The sequence below is a fragment of the Sminthopsis crassicaudata genome, chromosome 1 (genome assembly GCF_048593235.1).
Source record: "Sminthopsis crassicaudata isolate SCR6 chromosome 1, ASM4859323v1, whole genome shotgun sequence".
NCBI lineage: Eukaryota > Metazoa > Chordata > Mammalia > Dasyuromorphia > Dasyuridae > Sminthopsis > Sminthopsis crassicaudata.
This window is the reverse complement of record NC_133617.1, coordinates 662,591,399-662,618,073: the sequence shown is the minus strand read 5'-3', so window position 1 is coordinate 662,618,073 and position 26,675 is coordinate 662,591,399. Positions and strand designations below refer to the sequence as shown.

At 38.6% G+C, this 26,675-nt stretch overlaps 1 protein-coding gene across 3 annotated transcripts; it reads right to left on the bottom strand.

Annotated features, from left to right (window-relative positions):
• Nucleotides 1–1,031: 1,031 nt before the first annotated feature.
• On the bottom strand, nt 1,032–23,858 carry CDC25A (cell division cycle 25A). 3 transcript variants are annotated; one of them, XM_074283068.1, is made up of 15 exons: nt 23,564–23,858; nt 22,089–22,165; nt 20,569–20,611; nt 19,485–19,521; nt 18,852–18,953; nt 17,551–17,664; nt 16,110–16,241; nt 15,119–15,193; nt 10,370–10,531; nt 8,396–8,491; nt 6,746–6,808; nt 6,538–6,636; nt 4,184–4,314; nt 1,962–2,073; nt 1,032–1,562 (listed from the first exon to the last, which is right to left on the bottom strand). In XM_074283068.1, the coding sequence occupies exons 1-15, from the start codon at nt 23,719–23,721 to the stop codon at nt 1,422–1,424; spliced, it is 1,542 nt and encodes a 513-aa protein (XP_074139169.1). In that variant the 5' UTR covers nt 23,722–23,858; the 3' UTR covers nt 1,032–1,421. The 3 variants fall into 3 exon arrangements, with proteins under 3 accessions (XP_074139169.1, XP_074139168.1, XP_074139167.1); XM_074283067.1 differs by having other exon boundaries at nt 16,110–16,178; nt 23,564–23,857; XM_074283066.1 differs by having other exon boundaries at nt 18,852–18,950; nt 23,564–23,856.
• Between the last annotated feature and the right edge of the window lie 2,817 nt (nt 23,859–26,675).

Below are 26,675 nucleotides of genomic sequence, written 5' to 3'. Positions count from 1 at the left end.
CCCAGAAAATTGCAGGCAGTTCCTCTAACACTGATTTGATACCCCATGGTCCATGAAATGGGACTGTTAAAAAAAAAAAAAAAAAAACAACACCTTAAAAAAAAGCACCAATCTGAAGTTCAGAAAACTTCTTGGTTTTGGAGCAGATCAAAAGGAAAAGCTTTTCAATGATACCATGAAGGTTATGAGAGTAACACCCAAATTAAAGTATTCTTGCTATAGAGCTTATTTTCTCCTACCCCTTACCCTGGATATACAGGTGCTACAATGTCCTAACACTGATCTGGGATCAATCTGGCTGAGGCTGACTGAAGTGCTTTTCTTGACTGTAATGTCTGTTCCACCAAGGTTCATAAACAGTTAAGGCATGGCAGGGGCATCTATCAAATAGGCCCCACTGCTTTAAGATAATGGTAAAAACCTAGTTCTACACAGACAGCAGTGCTGAAGGAACAATCACTAAAAGCCTTGAGGCTTTGGGAGTCTCCAACAGGTAGTTACAAGGTTTAGCACAAGGCTACAGTCAAGTCTGACACTCACTTACCATCTCAATCACAGAGCTTCATCTCACTCTTGGTTTGAAGCAACCACCAGGCCTACTTACAACTTCCTGGGGTTTAGAAAGTTACTTCATCTTCTTATTCCCTATCTCATCACTAATCAAACCAGTCTGTGAACATCTAGTATTTTCTCTTTTCTTTAAAAAAAAAAATTAAAAGTAGGCTCTGGGTCCAAGGCAGTCCCTAGAATAATACTCCTCTTGGAAAGGCAGTATTTTGACCTAATGATCCAGAAGTTAAGAAATAATATAAAGTGATTGACAAGGTTGAATAAATTAATACTTAGGAGTTGTACACAATAAAGATCCTTTCTCCTCAGATTGTCTTTGGTATTTGGGCAGCAATTGTGTGCAACAATTCCCTTGTTCCTATCCCTTGGTCCCCACCCCTCAAACCCAGTGTGTTTCATTATGACTGCCACAGATTAGCTGCACTGGAGGGAGACAACCAAAGTCACTCGAGGAAGAAGCCTTCGAAGTACAAATCTGACTGCTGGGGACCTTAGGCCACCTCAGCGCCACTGATTTTATCTGAATGTTGATACCAGTTCCTAGTAAGTTCCATGAGGTAACAAAGTAGCAGCGAACCATCGTTCCCCCACCCTCTCACAGCATTCCTGGTCTCTGCCAAAGGAAAGCTTTGCCCATCAAAGTATCTTAAAAAGGTCCAAGGGGGCAGCAAGAAAGTTGTCAACAGGTTAACGGCAGGAGGCTCTCATAATTGAGACCAAGGTGATGATGGATGGCATGTGAGTGGAGTGAGTGGGCTTGCAGATATATCCAGAAAAATCTCTCCAGCTGGCTTTCCTCAAGCTCCTATGGAGCAGAGGGTTCTCTGGCTGCTGTCCAAGGAGTCCCACCCTCAGAGCTTCTTTAGGCGACTGTACATTTCTCTTTTGCTTTTCTCTCCTGCCCATGTCCGACTCTTGGTGCGAAATTTCTTCAGGTCTTCCTTAAAATCTTCATGGTGCATAGGACGGTAGCTTGGGGGTTCACAATATGACTGGCAAGAGAAAAGGATATAACTCAGCACTGGATTTAACATCACACACATGGGGACAATTGCTGTTCTTCACAATACCCAGGTACAGTGCTCTATGCAACTGGAGATGGGAGCAAAGTAACATTTGTGGAACCGGGGTCTGTTTGTCCAAAGGGACATTGTACCACATCCCTTCCTCCTCACATCAAAGCTCATGCATTTACAGCATAAGAACACACATTGCTTCTAATTCCTCTGGTACCAGAACCTCCCAATCTGAACAGTCTTGAAGTTAAGAACTCAGCTGAGTCTTTGCCTCTCAAAAGGAGTTCTCCACAATGTGTAAGATTATGAGCTCTTACTACCCCATTGATGGATGAAACAATGTCATTGACAGGAGCAGCTCTGGGACAGTTTTACCTTGCACTTCAAAAAGAAGTCTTTGTACCCTCCCTTTAAAACATATAGCTCAGGATAGTGGAGTTTGGGGTATTCATTATCTAGTCGGTCCCGCTCTCTCACAAATCTGCACCTGGAAAAAGAGGAAAAAACCAAAGAAGATATAGTTGAGGGAAGGAGGAAAATCTTATTGTTGCTTCTGTGCATTACCATTATTTCTAAACTACTGACATTCATTCTTTAGACCAGAAGGCTGAAGTTATTACAAAGTGGGGTGTGTGTATAAAAAGAATCTTATTTGAAAAGTCTACTTCAGAATTAAGAAATGGAAAATGGTATGACTAACTAATATAAACAAAGACCAGCCTGTGTGTCCTTCTACCTAGCTGCTTAGGCCATGAAATATTCAACATATATTTACTGTGCTTCGTAATGACTCTCGGACCCTAAATGTCTCTCTCACTTGACAAACCTACTTGTAATGCCTGTTTTAAGGCATCAGTAACAAGACAACAATTTTGGAAATTTTTTGGTGGGATTTTGGTATTCATGAGAAATGCCACCTGAGTGATTAATTAGGATTGGCTGGTGCCAGTTTACAAGATATCAAATATGCCTAATCTCTACACTTCTAAACTTAGTACCAGAAGTGAGGATGTGGAGAATATTGGGAATAAAGTCTTTTTTTTTTTTTTTCCCCTGAGGCTGGGGTTGAGTGACTTGCCCAGGGTCACATAGCTAGGAAGTGTTAAGTGCCTGAGATCAGATTTGAACTCGGGTCCTCCTGAATTCAAGGCTAGTGCTCTATCCACTGCGCCACCTAGCTGTCCCCGGGAATAAAGTCTTAATAAAGATATACTGGGACAGCTAGATGGCACAATGGATACAATGGTCTTGAAGTCAGGAGGACCTGAGTTCACTTAACACTTCCTAGCTAAGGACTCTGGGACATACAATACAATATAATACATAAACCCACAAAAACATAAGGAACAAAGGTCTCAAGTATGAAAAGGAGTATTTTCTAGAAATTCGTGGCTCAAATTTGAGCAAGATAAAGAATGTGATATATACCTCTTAGACTGGCTAAGATGACAGAAAAAGACAATGATGAATGTTTGAGGGGATGTGGAAGAGGGACAGTGATACATTGTTGGTGGAGTTGTGAATTAATCCTGCTATTCTAGAGAGCAATATGGAACTATGCTCAAAAATTTATCAAACTGCAGACCCTTTGACTCAGCAGTGTTTCTACTGGGCCTATATCCCAAAGAGATCTTAAAGGAATGAAAGGGACCCACACATGCAAAAATGTTTGTGACAGCTCTTTTTGTAGTGGCAAGAAACTGGAAACTGAGTGGATATCCACAATTGGAGAATGGTTGAATAAGTTATGGTATATGAATTTTATGGAATACTACTATTGTTCTGTAAGAAATGATCAGGAGGATGATTTTAGAGAGGCCTGGAGAGACTTATATGAATTAATACTAAGTGAAATAAGCAGAACCATTGTACACAGCAACAACAATATTATATGGCAATCATTTCTGATGGACGTGACTCCTTCCAACAATGAGATAACTGATGCCGTTCCAATAATCTTGTGATGGAGAGAGCCATTTACATCCAGAGAGAGGACTGTGGGAACTGAGTGTAGATCACAATATAGCATTTCTACTCTTTTTCTTGTTGTTTACTTGCATTTATTTTCTTTTTCATTTCTTTCTCTTTTTGATTTGATTTTTCTTGTATAGCAAAATAATTGTATATATATATATATATATATATATATATATGTGTATATATTGTATATATATATATGTGTGTGTGTGTACTGGATTTAACATATATTTTTGCGGATGTTTAGTATATATTGGATTACTTGATATCTAGGGGAGGAGAAAAAATTGGAAGACAAGGTTTTGCAAGGGTTAATGTTGAAAATTTATCCAGACATCTCTTTTGAAAATTAAAAATCTTTAATAAAAATAAATAAATAAAAATTAAGGGGGGTGAGAAAGAATGTGCTGTAATCCCAGGTCACCAATGCAATCTAACACTGAAAAAGAATTTAAACTACCATCCCTCTGGGCAAGCTATTTCAAGTATGGGTAGCTCTAACTTTTTACAAATATTTCTCTAAATAAGTGAAATTTCAGTAACATTCTTAAAAGTTCAACCCATGAAGAAAAAAAAAAATCTTCAGTTTGCACTTGAGAGTAAGTGCCCAGTTAACTTACATCCGGGGCCCACGCTCTGAAGAAAACTCGCAGTGGAAAACAACAATGACACGTTTGTCATCTGTTGGCCTGATGGGTTTCTTGAGCAAGAAGGCTTCGACCTCTTCTTCCATGTGTAAGTTTACTGCACCCTAGAAAGAAGCCAACAGAAGAGCTACTAAGGATACATAAACCTGTTTCCTGGTTAGACTAGAAGCAAAAGCCTTTGGAAGACATAATTTGCCTCCTTTCACTCAAGAAATTTCACCAATTTCCAAAACATAGCTGACCCCACTTTTGCTGTCATTTGACCTAATAAGACTAGACAAAACGAGCTAAAAGATAAAAATCACAAGCCAGCAAGAATAAGAAATGTGATTGAAAATTTATTAAGCACATGCAATCTATAATACAGCTTTCTGGGTTAGAGGAGATACATACAAAAACAACATAGTCTCTTAGCTATGATGGGAGTATGGGCCAAAGTTCAGAAGCAGAAGACCAGACAATAGAGTGAGTAACCTGGCTGGGCAAAGGGCAATCCTGTAAACAATCTTGGATGCTCAGAACTGTATATTAGTAAAATTACTATGAAAACAGAATGGAATATGGAATGGGGAAGTAAAGAGAATAAAGAACAGATAAGTTAGAATGGGGTGGGCTTTTTTTTTTTTGATGGGGAGAGAGATCAGTTTGTTTTTTAAACATGTTGAATTTGAGTGTTAAGTTATTTAGCAAGCAGAAGGAGATGTGGAAACAAAGGTCAGTGAAGAGGCTGGGGTTAGAGCCAGACATTTATTAAGTCACTGGGACATTTATTAAATCATAGTTACTAATTAAACTGGGAGTAACTAAGTTTTTTCAAGGGACAGATTATATAACAGAAGAAAGAGGCACAACAAGAAAACAAAAGCATGGAAATTTAGAGAAAAGGACAGAACTAGGAATAAAGGTGATCAACAATATCAAATTCTTCAGAAACATCGAGGAGAGAGAAATATGAAACCTGGAAATTAAGAAGTATTGTGGAACAGTGGAAAGAGCTAGATTTGGAATCAGAGAACCTACTTCTGAATCTTGTTATTTACTACTGTTGTAATCTTCTCGCTTAAAAGTAAGTGAAGAAAGCAGTTTTCTTTCATCCAAAAAACAAAGGGTTGGACTAGATCATTGCCCACACAACTTTTATCTCTACATTATGGATCCTATAATTGACTATGGAGAATGTAACGTCAGTAAAATAATGAGGACAGAAGTCTGGTTTTAGGGGGCCTGTGGTTAAGTATAGACTACTCCTGTTTAACAACGAAATAGAAAGACCACAGGATGGCAGTTTGAGGGAACAGCAGTTTCAAAGAAAGGTTTTGTTTTGTTGATTTTTTTCCTATGTGTCCATGCTTTTTGTGATTCTATTTTTTGGGTTTTTTAGGCAAAGATATTTAGAGTGGTTTGCAATTTTCTTTTCCAGTTGAGGAAACTGAGGCAAACTATGCAAAATGACTTGTACAGGATCATAGCTAATAAGTTACTGAGACTGAATTTGAACTTAAGGAAGATAAGTCTTCCTAATTCTAGGACCAGAGCCTGTGCCACCTAGTTTCCTTAGAATAGGAAGAAAGAATGGGTAAAAACAGGGAAGTTCAAATGTAGAGAAAGAAAGCCAGCAACTCCCCAAAATGGCTTCAATTCTCTTAGTAAAGTGGATAATCTGTTGAGGTGGGAGAAAATGACAGATATTTGGAATAACAATTATCTTTCTATGAGATAATCAAAAGAAATGAATAAAAAATAACTGTCCTGTAGAAATGAGAATTCAGTGGAGATCAGAAAGTATAAATTTCTGTTGAATCCAGTCAATAGGATCTCTTTACTTTCTCCTGCATTTTTATATTACTTAGAAGGACTAGAAAAAATGAGTGATTAGGGTTTATCCAGCGCTGGGCATCAGCAGGATGAAAATAAGGGATTCAATGATAGAAATTCTTATATTATTGAAATAGCTGACTACAGATTAAATCGAAGCGAAATCTGACCAATGGTGACAGACTATGAGAACTGGGGAGGGAGTGAAGGATCACAGAGCACAATGAAGGTAAATAGTCAAAGAAGAACAGAAGTTTTTAGTCACACAAGGGACTTTCAGCAGGTCCGTGCTTGCAAGGGGATCTCCTCTCTAGCTAGTACATCAGTAAATGTTGGTGTTTCTATAAATCACTTTGAGGCAAACAGAAAGGGAGAGATAGTACACAGAGATCACATTAGTCAAATTCAACCAGAGAGGGAGAGATTGCATTCTATGGAATTAAATCCATTTTAAATTTAGAATGGTGTCAGCTAAGATGCCCCCACTGCTGGATGCCAGCCCTACTCCATACCTTGATATGGCCTCCTTCATATTCATATGGATATCTGCAGTCAATGATAACAAACTCTTTAATTAAATTTGCAAACTTTCCATTCAACACAGATGCCATCTGAGGAAAGAGATTGGGGAGAGGCAGAAAAAGATTTAGTTTTAGCAGTTTCTAGTAGTTAAATGACTCAAATACTTTGTGTGCAGCTAAACTCTTTGGAATTACTTACTATTTCTGGAGAAATGTATTTTAGATCCTCATGTTTCCCTGCAACTGTGTGAAAAAGGTAACCCTAAAACAAAAATGGAATGAAAAACATTAGCACTGTGTTTCTGCAGACACAAGCAAGTATGACCACTTTCTAGCTCAGTGGAGCTGCTTGTTTTTCCTTTGCTACAAGTAGCTCTCCTCTCCCCACAGAGCTCAGCTGATCAGTTCATTAGCAGGTCATTCACATTATGGTGTAGCTACTCTTCCTCTGTGGCCAGTTATTTCAAAAAGATTCTACTTTTAGTGTAAATTACCTATACGCACAGAAATGACCTATTTCTATTACCCTATAAGGTTCTACAGACACTGTTACAATAACTTTCTATCAGAAGTCCTTGGTGTCAGACCTCAGTCTGGGGAAGCCTATAGAATATTTTTAAATGTATAATATAAAATACAGAAAGGATCATAAAACAAACTAATATTGAAATAGATCCATCAAGTACCAAGTTCAGTTAAACTCCTCAATATAGGTAAGAAGGTACCTCAGACATCAGTTATACCAAGCAATGATGGCAACTGAGCCCCAAAAGATTAAGTGACCTTTCCAGGCTCACACAGGTGGTAGAGCCAGAGTTTGAACCCAGGTACTCTGGTTCCAAGTTTAATGTTCTTTCTACTATACCACACTTCCTCTCTCATGAGGACATTTTTGCTTTGGGTAGAGGGTGGAAAAATTATGGCAATTTCTTTTCTTTTTAAAAATTCTAAAGAAAGGGGGAAGTTAATTAGAAAAGAGGACAAAAGTAGAAGGGGAAAGGGATAAAAGAGGGAGGGACTGGAAAAAAAAAAAAAAAGGAGGATAGATTGAAGAAGGTGGTGCTAAGAAGTAAAACACTGGTGAGAAGGGAAAAGAGGAAAGGAGAAAGAAAAGTAAAAATTCTGTATTATTTTATTTTTAGGTCCAAATTCTTTTCCTTCTCTCTCTGTCCCACCCACTGAAGAGGCAAGAAACAAAACTTGATACAAACACCTATATTCAGTTCTAATGGAGTACAAGTAGAGTAGCCTCTGGTAGCTGGCTATCTCCTGGTGTCACGTCCCATAGCAAGGGGTGTAAGGCCACTCCTGGTTAGGATTTGTTTTCCAAAATGTCAGGGGTAAGGATCGTGCTCAAATGGATTGGGCCAACTAACAATGACTTCAGCTTTGATGGGAAGGCAATCAACATTTAGAATGTTTACCATGTACTAGGCACTGTGCTAAATGCCTTAAAGTTGTCTACCATTTGGTTTTCACACTGACGCTAAAATATAGAAGTTATTATCATCATCCTTATTTTATAGATAAGGAAACCGAGGCAAACAGAGCTAAGTGACTTACCCATGGTCACACAGCTACTAAGTGTCTGAGGCAGGATTTGAACTCAGGTCTTCCTGACTGCAGGCCCAGCTTTGCCCTTAATGCTTTTCTTCCACTCTCACTTGAATCCCTCCAAGGCATCAATCAATATCTGGAAAACTGCTAGCCTGTCCATTCTTTAAGATTCATCAATATTACTCTAAGTCCAAAAAATCCTCTTGGGTGCACACACACTCTTAAGCGGACTCTGATTTCCAACACCATCCTGAACTCATGAACGAAAGGCTTTTGATTCCAAGGAGATTACCTTTGAGAAATCACCAATGAGGTCCCTCTGGTCACTGTCTAAAATGCTCTTGATGGTCTCTTCTGTGGAAGACTGGGATACAGCTGGTTGTAGGTTCTGTATCAAAACCACAAAGAGGGGGAATGATTCCTGAGACTTAGGGTTTTTGACTTAGAAAACCTACATATTAAAAATACCAATTTTTTCAAGAATTTGGAACTAAGGTGTTCCTCAGTATTCAACAACTGTTAAAAGAGACTCTCGCACATAGTTAATAATTAATAAATATTTTTTCATTGATTTACCAATTTGATTATTTAACTGATTTTCCAATTATTCTAGAAAGCAGCCTGGAGTTATACTAATAAATGACTAAAATTTCCATATACTATCGCCTAAATTAAAAGACAGAAAGATCACATATGTACTAAAATATTCATAGAGCTTTTGTGATATCAAAGAAGTTAATGAAGCCAAGTGTGTATACATGAGGACACCATCATTTGGGGGTTAGTTAAATGAACTGTGGTATATAAATGTAATGGATTATCATTTTAATAAGAAATTATAATTATGCAACCTACATTTTAAAAATATATTCTTAAAATCTTAGGGTGAAAAGGGATATACACACATACATTTTAAAGAAATGTGTTACTACTGTCTATCTACCCAGGTTATTCTACCTTTGGAATCTAATACTTAATGTGCAATAAGAAAATGGTATTTACACACATATACTGTATCTAGGTTATATTGTAACATATGTAAAATGTATGGGATTGCCTGTCATCAAGGGGAGGGAGGGGATAATTTGGAAAAATGAATACAAGGGATAATATAAAAAAAAAAATTAATCATGCATATATACTGTGAAAAAAAAATTAAAAAAAAAAATTAAAAAGGCTCCACAAATGTTCCATTTTGGGGAAATTCATAGTGTTTTTATGTTTTCTGGTGAGAGTGCCTATTCAGCCATTTTAGCAATTCATTTTATAAAACAAAATAAGTAGAAAGATTTACTTTATTTTCAACGATCTGTCTCAAAAGTAGAATTTTGTGTCAACTACAGTTATGAAAGCAGAAATTAATATCCTATATAGTTCAATCCCAGTATCTTCAATGAATAAAATTATCTATGGTCTCTTTCAACGTTAGTGGAAAAACACAAATCAATAAAAGATTCATATAGTATCCAGTCTCTCTCCCGCCAAACCAAAAAACAAAAATAGGTAGGTGCTAAACACTCAGACTTAGTGTTTAAATGGGAGACAAACTGATTGGTAACATGTATGAAACAGGGTTGTAGATTATATTTGATATACATATGTATCTTTTCTTTGAAAGAGGCGTTTTGATTTTTTATCTAAATCCTTCTACCCTATTTGGGAGATTAACTTAACTCTGGGTGTTTTGAGTGAATAAAATAAGACAATCACAAGCAGAATATGGTTTCTCATCCAGTTTGATCTTATAATAAGCATAATTAATATATAATGCATATAATAATAAGATTATTATAAGATCAAATAAGCACTCAAAATGAAAAAACAAAAACAAAAAACCCACACTCAAAAAACAAAAAACAATAAAAACCCAACTAACCAACCAAACAAAACCAAACGAAACAAAAACAAAAACAAAAGGCTAGCTAGTTTTTTCTTCCCAGGTAGCTTCATGTAAAGAACCAACTCAACTGATTAGCTGAGTAAGATTTTGAAGCACAATCACTTCACCTTCCAGTTCCTTCAAGGTTATTATTTTTTTAAAATTAGGTGTGCTATTTGCAGAACTGACTATATAGTCAAGGTACTATGTGGAAATCAAAAGGCCTCAGAAATTATATGTGTCGAAAGAAGAGATTCAAATGTTGTATAAAGGAAATAATGAAAGCATAAAATAATGTAATAAATACTATGAGAATAAGACAGCAACAGAATATATAATATATATAAATAAAATACAATCTTTTGTCAGTACAATAACCAAACAAACCTCATCGAGTTTCACTGCTTCTTCAGTAGGTTCCTCTACTGTGCTTTTCCTCCTTTTTGTATTTCCTGGTGGGGAATCCTCAGAACGTTCCAGTCTCTTCAGCATAGGACGGGTTATGGTGCTGGGTGTAGATGAGGATTCAAACAGCTTACACCGTTTACCCTGAGAACAACATGCCAATTGTACAGTATGCTTAGGCAAGGATCAGTGGAATCAATAAGAAGTAGCTGGTATCTCAATGGGAAATGGAATTAATTTTCCAGGGCTTCCTCATGCTGAAACCACCTGAGCAGCTATTATGCAAGTAGGTGTAAGGAGTCAGAAATGACTGCTTTCTTCTAACTGTCCTCAATTTTACTGACCCAGAATCAGAGCTGCTTCTTTGGTTATTCTCCCAAACTCTGTTTAAGAATCAATTTTCAGATTAATTGCACCAGGTTGTAGTCAAAGACTGGTCAACCTGATGAAAGACAGAAAGATTCAATCCAATAAAATAAGCCTATCATGTCTGTGATTTGAAGGGCTGCAAATGACCAAAGCAGTAAGGATTATCACTCCAATATTTATAATTCAGTGGCATATAGTTTGAACTTAAAAGTCCCCAATGAATCTATCTGCCAAGGGAAAGTTAGGAACTATAGGAGCAAGATTACAAAACACTTTCCACACAAATAAAGTCAGATCTAAGCAAAAGGAAAAATATCAAAGTGCTCTTGGATAGGCTGAACAAATATAATAAAAATGACAACACTACCTAAACTAATTTATTTATTTAATGCTATACCAATCAAATTCCCAAGAAACTACTTTACTGACCTTGAAAAAATAACAACAAAATTCATCTGGAAGAACAAAAAAGATCAAGAATGCCAAAGGAATTAAAAAAAAAAAAAAAAAAAGAACACGGCCTAGCTGTGCCAGACCTAAAACTGTATTATAAAACAGTGCTCATCAAAACCACTTGGTATTGGCTAAGAAATAAACTAATTGATTAATGGAATAGGTTAGGTTCACAGGACCAAACAGTCAATGACTATAGTAATCTAGCATTTGACAAACCAAAAGGCCCCAGCTTTTGGGATAAGAATTCACTATTTGACAAAAACTGCTAGGAAAATTGGAAATTAGTATGGAAGAAATTAGGCATTGACCCACACTTAACACCATACACCAAGATAAGGTCAAAATAGCTTCATGATCTAGACATAAAAAAATGATATGAACAAATTGGAAGAACATAGGATAGTTTACCTCTCAGAGAATCTGTGGAGAAGGAATTTGTGACCAAAAAAGAACTAAAGATCATTATTGATCACAAAATAGATAATTTTGATTATTAAGTTAAAACGTTTTTGTACAAACAAAACTAATGCAGACAAGATTAGAAAGGAAGCAATAAACTAGGTAAACATTTTTATATTCAAAGGTTCTGATAAAGGGTTCATTTCTAAAATATAGAGAGAATTGACTCAAATTTATAAGAATTCAAGCCATTCTCCAATTGACAAATGGTCAAAGGATATGAATAGACAATTTTCAGATGAAGAAATTGAAAATATTTCTAGTCACATGAAAAGGAGCTCTAAATCACTATTGATCAGAGAAATACAAATTAAGACAGCTCAGATACCACTACACACCTCTCAGATTGGCTAAGATGACAAATGTTGGAGGGGATGTGGGAAAAGTGGAACACTAATATATTGTTGATGGAACTGTGAATAGATCCAGCCATTCTGGAGAGCAATTTAGAATTATGCTTATAAAGGGCTATCAAACTATGCATACCCTTTGACCCAGCAGTGTTTTCTTTTTTTTTTCTTTTTCTTTTTTTTTTAATTTTTTATTTTATTTTATAATTATAACATTTTTTGACAGTACATATGCATGGGTAATTTTTTACAACATTATCCCTTGCACTTACTTCTATTCAGATTTTTTCCCTTCCTCCCCCAACCCCCTCCCCCAGATGGCAAGCAGTCCTATATATGTTAAATATATTACAGTATAATTTAGATACAATATATGTGTGCAGAACCGAATTTTTTGTTGCACAGGAAGAATTGGATTCAGAAGGTAAAAATAACAGTTTACATTCATTTCCCAGTGTTCCTTTTCTGGATGTAGCTGTTTCTGTCCATCATTAATCAATTGGAATTGGATTAGCTCTTCTCTATGTTGAAGAAATCCACTTCCATCAGCATACATCCTCATACAGTATCATTGTTGAAGTGTATAATGATCTTCTGGTTCTGCTCGTTTCACTCAGCATCAGTTGATGTAAGTCTCTCCAAGCCTCTCTGTATTTCTCCTGTTGGTCATTTCTTATAGAACAATAATATTCCATAACATTCATATACCATAGTTTACCCAACCATTCTCCAATTGATGGACATCCATTCATCTTCCAGCTTCTAGCCACTATGAAAAGGGCTGCCACAAACATTTTGGCACATACAGGACCCTTTCCCTTCTCTAGTAGTTCCTTGGGGTATAAGCCCAGTAGTAGTATGGCTGGGTCAAAGGGTATGCACAGTTTGATAACTTTTGGGGCATAATTCCAGATTGCTCTCCAGAATGGTTGGATTCTTTCACAACTCCACCAACAATGCATCAGTGTCCCAGTTTTCCCACAGCCCCTCCAACATTCATCGTTATTTGTTCCTGTCATCTTAGCCAATCTGACAGGTGTGTAATGATACCTCAGAGTTGTCTTAATTTGCATTTCTCTGATCAATAGTGATTTGGAACACTCTTTCATATGAGTGGAAATAGTTTTAATTTCATCATCTGAAAATTGTCTGTTCATATCCTTTGATCATTTATCAATTGGAGAATGGCTTGATTTCTTATAAATTAAAGTCAATTCTCTGTATATTTTGGAGATGAGGCCTTTATCAGAACCTTTAACTGTAAAAATTTTTTCCCAATTTGTTACTTCCCTTCTAATCTTGTTTGCATTAGTTTTGTTTGTGCAGAAACTTTTTAATTTGGTGTAATCAAAATGTTCTATTTTGTGATCAATAATGATCTCTAGTTCTCCCTTGGACACAAACTCCTTCCTCCTCCACAAGTCTGAGAGGTAAACAATCCCATGTTCCTCCAATTTATTTATGATTTCGTTCTTTATGCCTAAATCTTGGACCCATTTTGATCTAATCTTAGTATGTGGTGTTAAATGTGGGTCCATGCCTAGTTTCTGCCATACTAATTTCCAGTTTTCCCAGCAGTTTTTGTCAAATAATGAATTCTTATCCCAAAATTTGGGATCTTTGGGTTTGTCAAAGATTAGATTGCTATTTTTATTCACTATCTTGCCCTGTGAACCTAACCTATGCCACTGATCAACTAGTCTATTTCTTAGCCAATACCAAATGGTTTTGGTGACTGTTGCTTTATAATATAGCTTTAAATCAGGTACACTTAGACCACCTTCCTCTGACTTTTTTTTCATTAGTTCCCTTGCAATTTTCGACCTTTCATTCTTCCATATGAATTTTGTTGTTATTTTTTCTAGGTCATTAAAATAGTTTCTTGGGAGTCTGATTGGTATAGCACTAAATAAATAGATTAGTTTGGGGAGTATTGTCATCTTTATTATATTCGCTCGGCCTATCCAAGAACATTGAATGGAATTTCTCTTTGTATCTCTTGCTGTTGGATTGTGTTGGTAATGTATAAAAATCCTGAGGATTTATGTGAGGAGTCTTTGGGGTTCTCTAAGTATACCATCATGTCATCCCCAGCAGTGTTTTCTACTGGGTTTATATTCCAAAGAGATTTTAAAGGAGGAAAAGGGAGCTACATGTGCAAAAATGTTTGTGGCAGCCCTCTTTGTAGTGACTAGAAACTGGAAACTGAATGGATGCCCATCAATTGGAGAATGGCTGAATAAATTATAATATATGAATAATATGGAATATTATTGTTCTTAAGAAACGACCAGCAGGATGATTTCAGAGAGGCCTGGAGAGACTTATATGAACTGAAGCTAAGTGAAATGAGCAGAATCAGGAGATCATTGTCCATGGCAACAAGAAGACTATACGATGATCAATTCTGATGGACATGGCTCTCTTCAAGAATGAGATAATTCAAATCAGTTCCAATTATTCAATGATGAAGAAAGCTATCTATACCCAGAGAGAGAACCATGGGAACTAAGTGTGGTTCACAACATAGCATTTTCACTCTTTTTGTTGTTGCTTGCTGGCATTTTATTTTGCTGCTGGTTGCCTTTTTTCTTTTAAACTACTTTGATTTTTCTTGTGCAGCACAATAATTGGATAAATATGTATGCATATATTAGATTTAACATATATTTCTATCATGTTAAAAAAAAAGAAAAGAAAAAGAAAGTCCCCAAGAGATTATGGAAGGAATTTCTTCAAAGCAAATAAAAGTTCTAGGAGGTTTTTCCTTTCTTGTAATAGAAGTAGCCAGTATTTGATTAAAAAATTAACACATGAAGGCAGATTTATAAGGATTAAATGAAATGTTAGACTGTTTCAAAAGCCACAAATTTTAAAAAATGTGAAAGATTACTGCCCTTGAAGACCTAGAAAACTTTTGTAGATGCTATGAGAAATATATAAGCAGCCTCAAGTGTATGAGAAAGACCCAAGGACTCAAGGTTATATATGATCTATTTGGATATCTGATTGATGCCAGGAACTATCTATTTAGCATATCTACAGACCCTTAGCCCCGAATTCTTCAAGAATTCCAGTCAAAAATACTATGACTTACTTGGTTTGCTGTTCTTCTCATTACTAGGGGAGCTGTCCAAAGGCTTGACATGCATGATGAAGTTTCATCATCATTCTGAATGAGGAAGAATATGTATTTAAAAAATAAAATGAGATCATTGCAAATGGTTTGAATAGTGTAATTCTAAAATAATAGGTCTAGAGGAGGAAGAGGGTATTGCCTCTTTAAGGGATATCTACTTTTGAGGTAGGATACACTAAAAAGATCAACTGTGAAATTTTGCAACGGTTAACTTGGCAAAGGTCAGTAATACTGTTCTGGAAACAAGCAAGCAAACACTCCATTCTTAATTATATTCTCACTCCAAAAATAGCTACACTACAGTTTTGGTCTTTGGCATTATGATCAGGCCTGCTAGACTTAAGTCTTATGAGGATAGGTGATATATGATGCTGTGCCTCTATTACTTATTACCTATTAAGAAAAACTTCAAAGAAAAGGAAACATGAGATGATTAATTCAAAGGGCTTTCTTCAATTCACAAAGCCAAAATTAATCCAACTCAGTTTTATTTTATTTCTGGCTTTATTGCAAAGCTTAATATAATATAATATAATATAATATAATATAATATAATATAATATAATATAATATAACCCCCCCCTCCACTGCCCCTGAAGTATGCTTTTCTTCCATTTCAATGACTATATATATACTACTCAATCTTCAAAACAAAGCTACCTGATACCATCTTCATCTGACAACTGCCCTGTTCTGAATTTTTATGGCACTTATAGTTAACATCATGAGATTTAAAAATGATTGTTCTCTTATTACTTTTGCCCTGAAACTTGATTCATCAAGACTTCTTTAGCAGCCTTCCAACAATATCTAGCACCTAATCCCCACATACTTAATATATGCTTTGCCTAATTTGAACCTTGAATTCATTTCCATAAGAGGAAAAGTATGTTATAGCACTCCTGGGAAAGCTCAGATGACATTTAGAGGTGGAGGAAAAGGAAGGTACCTTGAAGTTCTCTCCATCAAGTATTTCTAGGAATCCATCATCCTCATCAGCTGGAGAGGTCAGAGGAGACTGTGGCAAGAAGACAGGGAAGTAGTTTGCAAGTTCACTGTTATCCTTTTCGTTGGTGGAAAACTATAAGATAATTTATGAATTTTATTTTTAAAAAAAGAAAAAGAGGGGCAGCTAGGTGGCGCAGTGGATAGAGCACCAGCCTTGAATTCAAGAGGACCCGAGTTCAAATCTGATCTCAGACACTTAACACTTCCTAGCTGTATGGGCAAGTCACTTAACCCCAGCCTCAGGGGAAAAAAAAAAAAAAAAAAGAAACAAAGCATAGATCAAGTTAAATCTACTATCTTCTTTTAATAGATCAAGGGGACTTGGTCAAGACCTGGTGTAACCCTTGATACTTCTCCCCAGCTAACACTGCAATAAGTTGCCAGGTCTTAGATGTTCTACCTCTGGAATCCAATTTTTGTTTCATCTCCTCTTTCAGGGCTAATTACATATTCCGTCCTCCCTCGTGTAATCTATATTACAGACAAACCAGCCTTCTTACACCTTTCTGGATTTCTTTATTCTCCCAAAATCACTTGTGCTTTATATGCCTGTATTTCATTTAATAGAATATCAAGCCCTTGGGAATAGGCACCATGCCCAGCTTAGATGGTACCATGAAGCCTTTCCTGGTTCTCCCTGCCAAAAGCATTTCCTTTCTCCTTGAATCTCTTGTGCTTTACTCTTTGACATTTTCTATGGTTTATCTCCTTCTAACTTGCATTAGAGTGCATTGTGAAACAGATCTCTAAGATGACATAAGCTCCTTGAGGATGAGGTCAATGTTGACTTACAATAAACAATCTACCAAGGTAAAGTTTTAGCCCTAAATAACTGGCTCAACTCTTTATACTGAAATATTCCCACAGGGAGGACAAGTCAAGATTTAGCAGAAATGAAATAAGGAGCCATAGTTCTTAAGCTAGGAATATTCACCATTGCAATATACATTTTAGTTTAGAAAATCAACCTGTAAAACCTAACCCTCAGCAATACCACCAATGATAGAATCTAACGAGTCCCAGTCTAAGGCAGCGAAACCCTTTTCTCATTACAACCACCAGTGGCAGCATACTCCCAGATGTTACCACTAAAGAACCATTACTCACAGACAGATCAGAGATGTCTAGAGAGCATGACCTGTTTTCAGTCTTTTAAGAAACAGAACAGACATGCAACATATAATTCCTGTTCATGCCAAATTTTTGGTCCAAATCTTCCAGGGAATACAGTGCCTGTGACTCTCAGGTCTGCATGCAAGTGATTTGAGTTTCAGCCACAAGATAGTCCCAGAGCCTAAAGTATACATACATTCTATGGAAAAGGCTCCAGAATTTCCCTATAACTGATAGAACTCAGGCAAATCAAAGCAAAGAGGACGTACCATTTGAGCAGGGGCCGAATTCTGCCTGTAGGTGAAGACATCTTTGACCTCTCCAAGTCCATGAAGAGGGCCACGGGGTACAGGCCTTGTTGGCTTCTTAAACTCAAAGACCTCCTGCAGGATAGCATGACTAATTTTAAGATCTTTCTTACCATCCTCCATGTTTGTCCCATAAATTCAGATATAGATAAGGTGAGCTATTATATCACTACCTCATATGACTTCCTCAAAATTAAGAGTTCAGATTTTATTACAAGAAAGATATTATAATCTGTGAAACCAAAAGATATCAGTATTATCACTGATAAACAAAAGAATGTGCATCGTCCCCTAGCATTTATAGTGATGAAATCAGGTCTATTAAAACTGCCTAGTCTTGTTTCCAAGTATCTTTGTAAAGAAGAAGCAAAGCTTCTCAAACTATTCTTTACATTTTGTTGCTGAGAATCTTCTTACTATCCATTTGCTAGGCATGAACATGGAAAACCAACCACAATGCTTCTTAAACTAAGTATTCAAAGTAAGATTGCTCATACCAGAGACCAGTCCCAGGCAAAGACTGTCCAGGAAATATAAGACCCACTACATTTAACAACTTAATGTATCAAAGTGGTATAAGATACCACCTCCTAGAAACAATCTTTTCTGGAGAGACAAAACACATATTGTTTATTTTAGTATTGCAGCTCTAGTAAAAGCAAAGAAACTGTCTACAGTGCCAGATATGATCATATGATCAGGGGATTATGAGAACTACTTTTAATCTAGAGCAGGAATGGGGAATCTCTGGCCTATGGACTGTATAAGGTGTGCAAAATCATTTGCTAAGGCAACTACAAGTGATGATGAGCTGCAAGCTAGGTACACACCCTTTCACTATTTGAGTTCTAAAAGTTGACAAATTTGTATGGCCCATGAATGAAGTTATAAATACCCAAATGGCCTTTGGCAGAAAAAAGGTTCCCCATCCCTAGTCTGGAGTGTACATATTGGGAGAGGTAGGAAATAGGTTTAGAAAGGTAAGATGGGGTTAGAAGGCAGAAGACGCTACTGTCATGGGAGTTTGAACTTTGGGAAGTACCTCTAGACTTGACTACTATAAAATGACCATTGATACCCCTAAGTCCTAACTAGGTTCATTCTTCTTGTTCTTTCCAATTCTGTGGATAGGATAATGTGTAGATGTTTTGGCAATTACCCCCAAGGCTATTTGTTATTTATGTGGTAGGAAAATTAAAATCTCCCACAAACCACTAATGCTTTTCACCCCAACTTAATTAATACTTTAAAGTCATACTCACATTTTCTTTGTTTTCATCATGATCATTTAGTTGAAAGATATCACAGTCAAATGAATCAAAATGGCTTCTCTTTAGGGCAGGGCTACACCCCAGGAGTTTCTGCTATAAAAATGACAAGAATAAATTAGAAACCAGTAAGGTTATAGATATCCCAGTAAAGTCTCCTTACTTAATTTGGTTATTCAAAGAAAAATTTAGCTAACTAGAAACAATGTAAGCAATGATTTCAAAATCTTTAGGCACTAATCAAAAAAATATTAATTTCTTCCTCTCCATATTTTTATCATAACATACTTGGTAATAACCCTCCCAGACTTGCCTACTTGGACAATTCAAGATATTATAATATCATTGGAAAAGAGAAATAACCTCTAGTTTGAGCCAGAATACTTATAAATAGAAGTAAAAATGGCTAAAGACTTAGGGGTCCAGTTCTATTGAAGATTACTTAGATGGGAGGTTTTTTTCTTCCTTTCTCCTTGGGAACAAGAGGTGACTCTTTTATTATCTGCAATTTATTTGCAGTGAAATTTGTAACACTTACTGTCACTTCTTTCCCAACAAGATCATTGATGGACACAATAAAATTTAAGCCCAAAGTCATTCATATTGAGGGAAAGGAAAATAACTTACTGGCAAGGAGTTTATTCTCCTCATGGGTTTTTCAAAGCTGTAATAAGAATAAATGAAGATGTGTTCAGATTAGCGGAGTGATTCAACATTCAATGGCAAACCAATTAATTTTTAACTTTTAAGCAAACCTATTTACCTAAATGTCTAAGGAAAAAGAATACTGGCAGAATAAACTATGGTTTGTAAATGTAACAGAATACTATTCTATAAGAAATCAGAAGGTTGATTTCAGAGAAGCCTGAAAAGACTCACATGAACTGATGCTGAGTGAAGTGAGCAAAACCAGAACATTGTACATATTGACTGCAAAATTATGTGATAACCAACTATGATAGACTTAGCTCTTCTCAGTAATACAGTGATCCAAGACAATTACAATAAACTTGAGATGAAAAATGCCTTTCACATCCAGAGAAAGAACTATGGAGACTAAATCTAGATCAAAGCATACTATTTTCACCTTTTTATCTCTTTGCTTTTTCTTTCCCATGATTTTTTCCCCTTTGTCCTGATTGTTCTTTCATGTGATAAACATGGAAATTTGGAAAAATAAAATATTACTGAGAAAAAAGATAGAGAAAACCAATTTTCCAAGTTCAGCCAGTCCAAAATACCTTAAGGTTTTGGGGAAAACAACTGTGCTGAAACAAAGACTGGCGTTTTAAAAATCTTTTTTCTGTTACAAATCCCTTGTGCAAACTGGTACTTTAAAAATGTTTTGAAATGCATAAAACAACAAAAACAATCAACTATATTCAAATAGTTTAACAAGATTTAAAAAATATATTAAAGATATTTTTAAAGTTCATGAATTCTAGGTTATGAACTGTTTTAAGGCAAGAATTATGAGAAGAACATAACAGATTTGAATACTTATAAAAACTAAAGTAAGCATGTGTGTGTATAGGATAGTGGTGTCTGGAAGGGGAACAGATTGGTTCAGAAGCTTCAACCTTTTAGGAACCAATGGGTATAAAACAAGGGTATGGCAATGGCATTCATGTGGGAGATCTCAATCTAGATTCCTACCCAGTCAGAGTTCTAATAATATTCTCATTTAGTATTTAAAGAAAGAAATACCTACTTTTCTTTTCTATCCAGGGGCCCGGGAGAATCAAAACAAAAACCTGTTAGGGGAGGGAAAAAAGTCTTTATTACGTGGTCATCGTGATTCAGCTGCTCTGTAAGTAGTTATTATATCATTTTAATTACTTTTATTAATAACCGAGCATCTCATCTGACACCATTCCAAACTTTTAAAAGGCTAGTGTTTAAAATAGTTAGGATTTCTCAGGAGCATTAGGGTGAACATCATTTTGTAATTACCTGCTCTTTGAAGCAACGATGAGCAGGACTGGTTCAGTCCTGGGCATCAATTGGTTTAAGTTATATACATGGAGTGATATATATGGCAGCACTTTCCATGTATTCTAAGTAATAATAGCTAGCATTTAGGTAGTGCAAATTTTCCAAACCCTGTATGTTATCTCACAATCTTGGGAGGAAAGTGCTATTATCATCTTTATTTTACATGTACAACCACTAAGGCAGACAGAGGTTGGGTGACTTGCTCAGGGTAACAAAGCTAGCAAATGTGTGAGGCAGAACTTGAACCAAGGCCCGGAGCTCTATTCACTCCACCTAGTCGCCTCTGAAGGAGACGTTACTGCTTTCCTCCATTCTGGAGTTACCAAAAGTGAAGCAAGATTTAAGGGAAAAGTAGGTTAGGCTAATTGTTAAAGCCACCTTCTGATTATTCAGGTAGGAACCATCTGGTTTATGGTTAATATTCATGCCATCTGCCTTCCCTAGACCAGAAGCAAGTACATGGTCACCGCTGCTACAAGCAGACTACGTCTGGTCAAACAGTCCCAGTCTCTAATTCAGATTGATTTATTCATCTAGCCAGGGTAGCAGGAACAAACCTTAGAGTTACTAGATTTGACAGGATCCTGATTTCCTTTCTAAAAAAATGATACCCAGCATGGAATTCCCACTATGAAAAGGCAGAAGATCGTAAAAGTTTAATATACATACCAACTTTGGAGTAGCATGCTACTGCATAGTCAAAACCCACCATCCACCTTCAAACCATTTGTCATTCCCCTTCCAAGTAGCAACAAATAACCATGAATACTGGAAATTTGAAAGGAATTAACCTAGCTCCAAGTACCCTTCTTGTTCAGTCAAATGGATCATTTTAATGAAAATGTATAGTAATTCTCTGGAAAATCGTGGTTTTTTCCTACCTTCCTTTAACATTCAACAAGTCTTTGAGGCACTCCTTTCATTCTCTTTGTCTAGAGGGCCACTTTACTCCCATCTGTTTCTTCCTACTGAAAATTAACCTGTTCTCAGATACTTTATATAATTCCTGATCCTTTCTGCAGAAGCAAACTCCTCCTCCTTGCCATTTCACTAATGTATTCATATTTTACTCTATCTGCAGCACTTATACATGCTACCTTACCTCCTATTTATATACACATCATACTTCCTTTGTTAAATTAGAAACTTCTTTAAAAGGAGAGGGGCTTCGTGTCCTTCATGAGGCCTCCCCAACACAGTGGGCACAGACAACAAATATCTGCGGAATGCCAGTACCTGAATCTGTGGACTCGGAGGAGCCTGTCCGCTGTAGGCTGCTGCTGTTTTTCATTTCCAGCTGGGGCTCACATTCACTACAAACAAAAATCATACAATTCTTTATAAGCAGTTTTGGAATCTGTCAAAAAGACGAACTGCTCTTCTCCATAGACTATGGCTTATCAGGGAATCAGAGGGAACATTCCAAACTATTTACTGCCTGGTTTAGCCCCATCTGGTGTCCCAAGAGGCACCGGCCTGCCAATCACAACTCCTTAACAGAATGAGCTCTGGAGGCCAACAACTTCCAGAACAGCACCAAAGGCCCGTGGAATGTCATCCTTGGCCCCATCTCCAAGGAGAAAGCATCCTTACTCATGGATTTTTGTTTATTTGGGGGAATTCAGAGCAAGACTGCAATGGGAAACAACATTCTAGAAATTGATAGGAATCAAAAGAGAAGGGAACAAGAGGAAACATGTAATTAATACTAGATCAAGTTTCAAGAAAAGCCTTCCATCTAGCCCTCCTCCAAGCCTACTCAAGCACTGTGTGGGGGGAAGGGGACCACCCAGGCCCAGAATAAAATGGAGGCAAGATGACTAGGCCACATGCTAAGCAATCGTGGTTAATATACAGACCCACTAACCAGAAAGGGAATGGAATGCTTACATAGGAAGAACTAGTCCCTCTGTTAAAGGATTGTGGAATGAGAGGGTAGGAAGGCAAGGAACTCCAGTTTCGGGGTATAGGAAAGTTGGGAGGAAAGCTGGCCGTGGCTGCGAGGGAAGAGTGGGAGGGTGACAGGGAGCGGGAGCTGAGTGCAGGAGTGTGAGGAACAAAGTTTACACGAGGGATTCTAGAGGACGCTGAACGAGAAGGGGAACAGCTTGGGAGGCTTAGGGGGCGGTACAGTCTGGCAGGGGAAGCATAGGAAGCGGAAAATAAGACGGGGGATGTCAGGTGTGCTTGTGGGGGGGGATCCATTGTACACACGCGGGTGTAAGGATCAGGACCTGCTTGGCAGGGGGCTGATAGAATGGGGAGATCTGGACCTGGGAGGAGCCTTGGGGGGGCTTTCGAACCCAGCCCTCGTGTTACAGGAGAAAACAGGCTCAGGAAGGGCAGCGAGGTGTCTAAGGTCACAGAGCTACTGAGGAGCCAGGCCAGGACTAAAAATCAGGGCCCCAAAGCAAACTCCGGGCACCGTCCCAGGGCCTCATCCCAACAGAGGGCGGGGGGAAGGGCGGATGGGAGGAAAGGGGGGTCTGGGTATGCCCAGGAGGGGGGAAGGGGACTGGGCTAGAACTTACGTGGCGGGGTGTGTGCAGGAATGAAACGGGGGGCAGGGAGGGGGGAAGGGGAGTGTGGGAGGGAGGACAGAGCACATGGGGAGGACCTCAGCAGGCTGGGGGAGGTGGGGTGCCTTGTTCCCGGGCACATGGGAAAGGTGGGCAGAAGGGAGGTTTCCGGGGAAGGCCGCCCCCTCTCACCTGCCCAGGCCCCGCAGCTGGTCCATGGTGACTGCGAGGTTGGTGACCGGAGACAGCCCCCCGGGGCCGGTGGGGAACAGGGCCTTGACGACGGCTGGTGGCGAACTGCAGGCGAAGTGGAGGCGGCGGCGGTGTGGGGGCTCCGGGCCCAGCTCCATCCGGAGCAGCGGCGGCGGCGCCGCCTCTCGTTCCCTCCCTCGCCCCCAGCTGGGTCGCCCGCCTGGTCCCGCGCCGCGCTGCCCCCACCGCCTCCCGGAGCGCGGCGCGCGCGCGCGCGAGCCCGGCCACCCGCGGGTCAAACACAAACACGACCCCGAGGTTCAGGGACGCGGGAGGCACGGAGAAGCGGGGCGGGCGGGTTCCTCAGGGAGCGAACGAACGATGCCCACAAGCAAGGGGTTCCAGGGCCGCGCGGGTAGGCGCCGACAACCTGAGGATTAAACCCAAACAAAACAGGGCGGGCGCAGGAGTGTGAAAGAAGGACCGGGCGGAGGGGCAGGTGGATAACTTCAAGCCGGGGTCGCAAATCCGAACCGCCTTCTTTCAACTCAATCAGCCCAGACGCGGTGGCGGCGGAGAGCGGTAGGGGCTGGGGGTGAGACCACAGCAGTGCCGGGTGGTCCTCCTGCTCCAGCTGCTCGGATATTTCGCGGTAGCCGCTCGCAGAGTACCGCTGCTGCCCCGCCCACCTTTCCTAGTTGGCGCCAAACCCAACTCACCAATCAGAAAAGGAGCCTCCGTTCCACCCCCTGAAAGGCAGGGAGGCCTAACCAATGAGAATGCAAAGAGGGAAGACTGTCGGAGAACTGCTCCGGCACTAGACCTCTCAAGAGGAGGCGGGGCCAAGGATGAGAAGCGGAAGTAGGGATGGGGGAAGGGCAAACAGGGAAAAGGAGAAAGAGATCCTGTGGATGGCTAGGTGGCTCCCAGCATGCCTTGCGAGCTGCTCAAAGCAACAGCGTAATCCGGCGGAATTTACACTTTGCATTCTGGGAGTTGTAGTTCTTCACGGCAGCTCTCTTCTCTCTTCCCCTCCTCCCACTGGGAATCTAGAAGTTTTGTTTTAAAACTGGCCTTAGGTTGTTTTGCTCTTAGATAAGAGTAAAGTGGCTGCAAAATGGGAGGTGTGGGCATCTTCCTTGGGCCACGCATCTTCATGCAAAAATAAACATCCTTTCTTTTGTTTTTTGGCCCTCCTACAAAAAGAAATGAATGAATAAATGAATGAATGAAGAAAAGTATAAGAACTATCTTTCACTCCAACTTTTAAAAGGAGACATTAGACCTTGGATCACATGGGAAGGAATACTGCTCAGCCTTCTCCTCCCCCCTTTCCCCCCTTTCCGCCCGGCTGAAGTATTCAGACTATGCTTTGAGTACAGATAAAGTTCTTTAAGAGCAGAGCCAAAGATTAAGCCCTGCGGGAAATCTCCTAAGATTTCCAACTGTCTATTGGATCACCTAGAAAACAAGCTAATGCATAGCCCTAAGAATTTGGGAGCTGGAGGAGAAAGCCTAGGTTATGGAAGGGAGGGGGCTACATTGAAAGTCACTTTTCCCGGCACGGATTACGTGAACCTCCTGAGGCAGACTGAAATTCCATTTGTGAGATAAAGCTGCCCTCCCACTTTCTCTCTCCCAAATCTGAGTTTTCACCTTATGGGACCCTCTTAATTTAGGGAAATAAATACTAGATCTGGAGTCTCAGCCCGGTCTGAATCTGGCTTTGTCATCAATAAACATGTGAAGCACCCACTACGGAACGGACAGAGCCGTGGGCCTGGAATGGGAAAAACCTTTGTCCAAATCCGACCTGTTACTTAACAAGTTACTCAATCTCTGTTTGCCTTAATTCACAGGAGAAGAAAATGGCAATTCAATCCTGTGCTAAGGAAATCCCACGGACAACAAGGGTCTCTGAGAGGTGAACTCAAAAATGTGGGTCCCGCCTGTGTTAAGGATTGTAGATACAAAGAAAGGTAAAAGCCTTTGCTCTGAAACAGTTCAGGTAGTTTATTGGATAAAAGTCTCCTATTTTGTCAAATATACAAGAATACAAGTCATTCCCTAATTACTAAGTGGTCAAAGCATACGAAGAGGCCGTTTCCCTCTTTTTTTTTTTTTTTCCCCTGAGGCATTGGGGTTAAGTGACTAGCCAAGGGTCACACAGCTAGGTTAAGTATCTGAGGCTAGATTTGAACTCAGGTCCTCCTGACTGGCTGGGGCTCCACCTAGCTGCCCCAAGAGGCAGTTTTTCAATGAAGAAATAAAGACAATTTTATAGCCAAATAAAAATGCTCTAAATCATTGTTGATTAGAGAAATACCATATCAATTTACACCTACCAGCTTGCCTTGAATGATACAAGGTGAGTGTGACAAAAGTTGGAGGGAATGTGGAAAAACTGGGACACTAATTCATTGTTCGTGAAATTCTGTACTGATTCAGCCATTTTGGAGAGCAATTATACCCAAACAGTTATTAAACTCTTTGATCTAGCAATACCACTACTTGGTCTCTATCTGAGGAAAAATTAGGAGAAAAGGGAAAAAAAACTATATGTTTTGAAATGTTTATAAGAAGCTTTCTTTATGCTGGCAAATAACTGGAAATTGCAAGAATGTTCATCAGTTGGAGCCAGATTTGAAAATAATTCAGGCTCAACACTCTTTCCCCTGTACCACTTAATAGACTCTTTAGTTAGTTATCAAACTATAAAAAATGGAGAATCTTTTATTATTGCAGAAAAATTAATTTTGTCACATGCTAAAGTAACTTTATATTTAGAAGTAATTCTAATTTCTAACAATATAGTATTGCATGAGATGCATGCAAGGGTATGTTGGTAAAGTTTTAACAACCAGATCTCCAGGAAAAAAATATGCACAATATCTTGTAAATTCAATATAATATTAACATTTTCTCTATCACTCCATTAAGTCTTGATCATCAATAAAATGATAAATTAAGCCATGATTTGCAGAGTTTACCAATTTCTGGGGTGAAGAAATTTCACATTTAAAATTTAATAATCAGCTCTTGTGAGCTTGTCTGAGATGGTTCCAGTATATCCTTTGTGCATGATATGTTCAATGATAAGAAATAATTTTTA

Coding starts and splice junctions, on each gene's coding strand:
- CDC25A (XM_074283068.1), bottom strand. CDS start 23,721: ATGGAGCTGGGCCCGGAGCCCCCACACCGCCGCCGCCTCCACTTCGCC. Junction 17,665..18,851: donor ATGATGAAAACAAAGAAAAT/GTGAGTATGACT, acceptor GCTATCCTGCAG/GAGGTCTTTGAGTTTAAGAA. Junction 15,194..16,109: donor TTGATGGAGAGAACTTCAAG/GTACCTTCCTTT, acceptor TTCCTCATTCAG/AATGATGATGAAACTTCATC.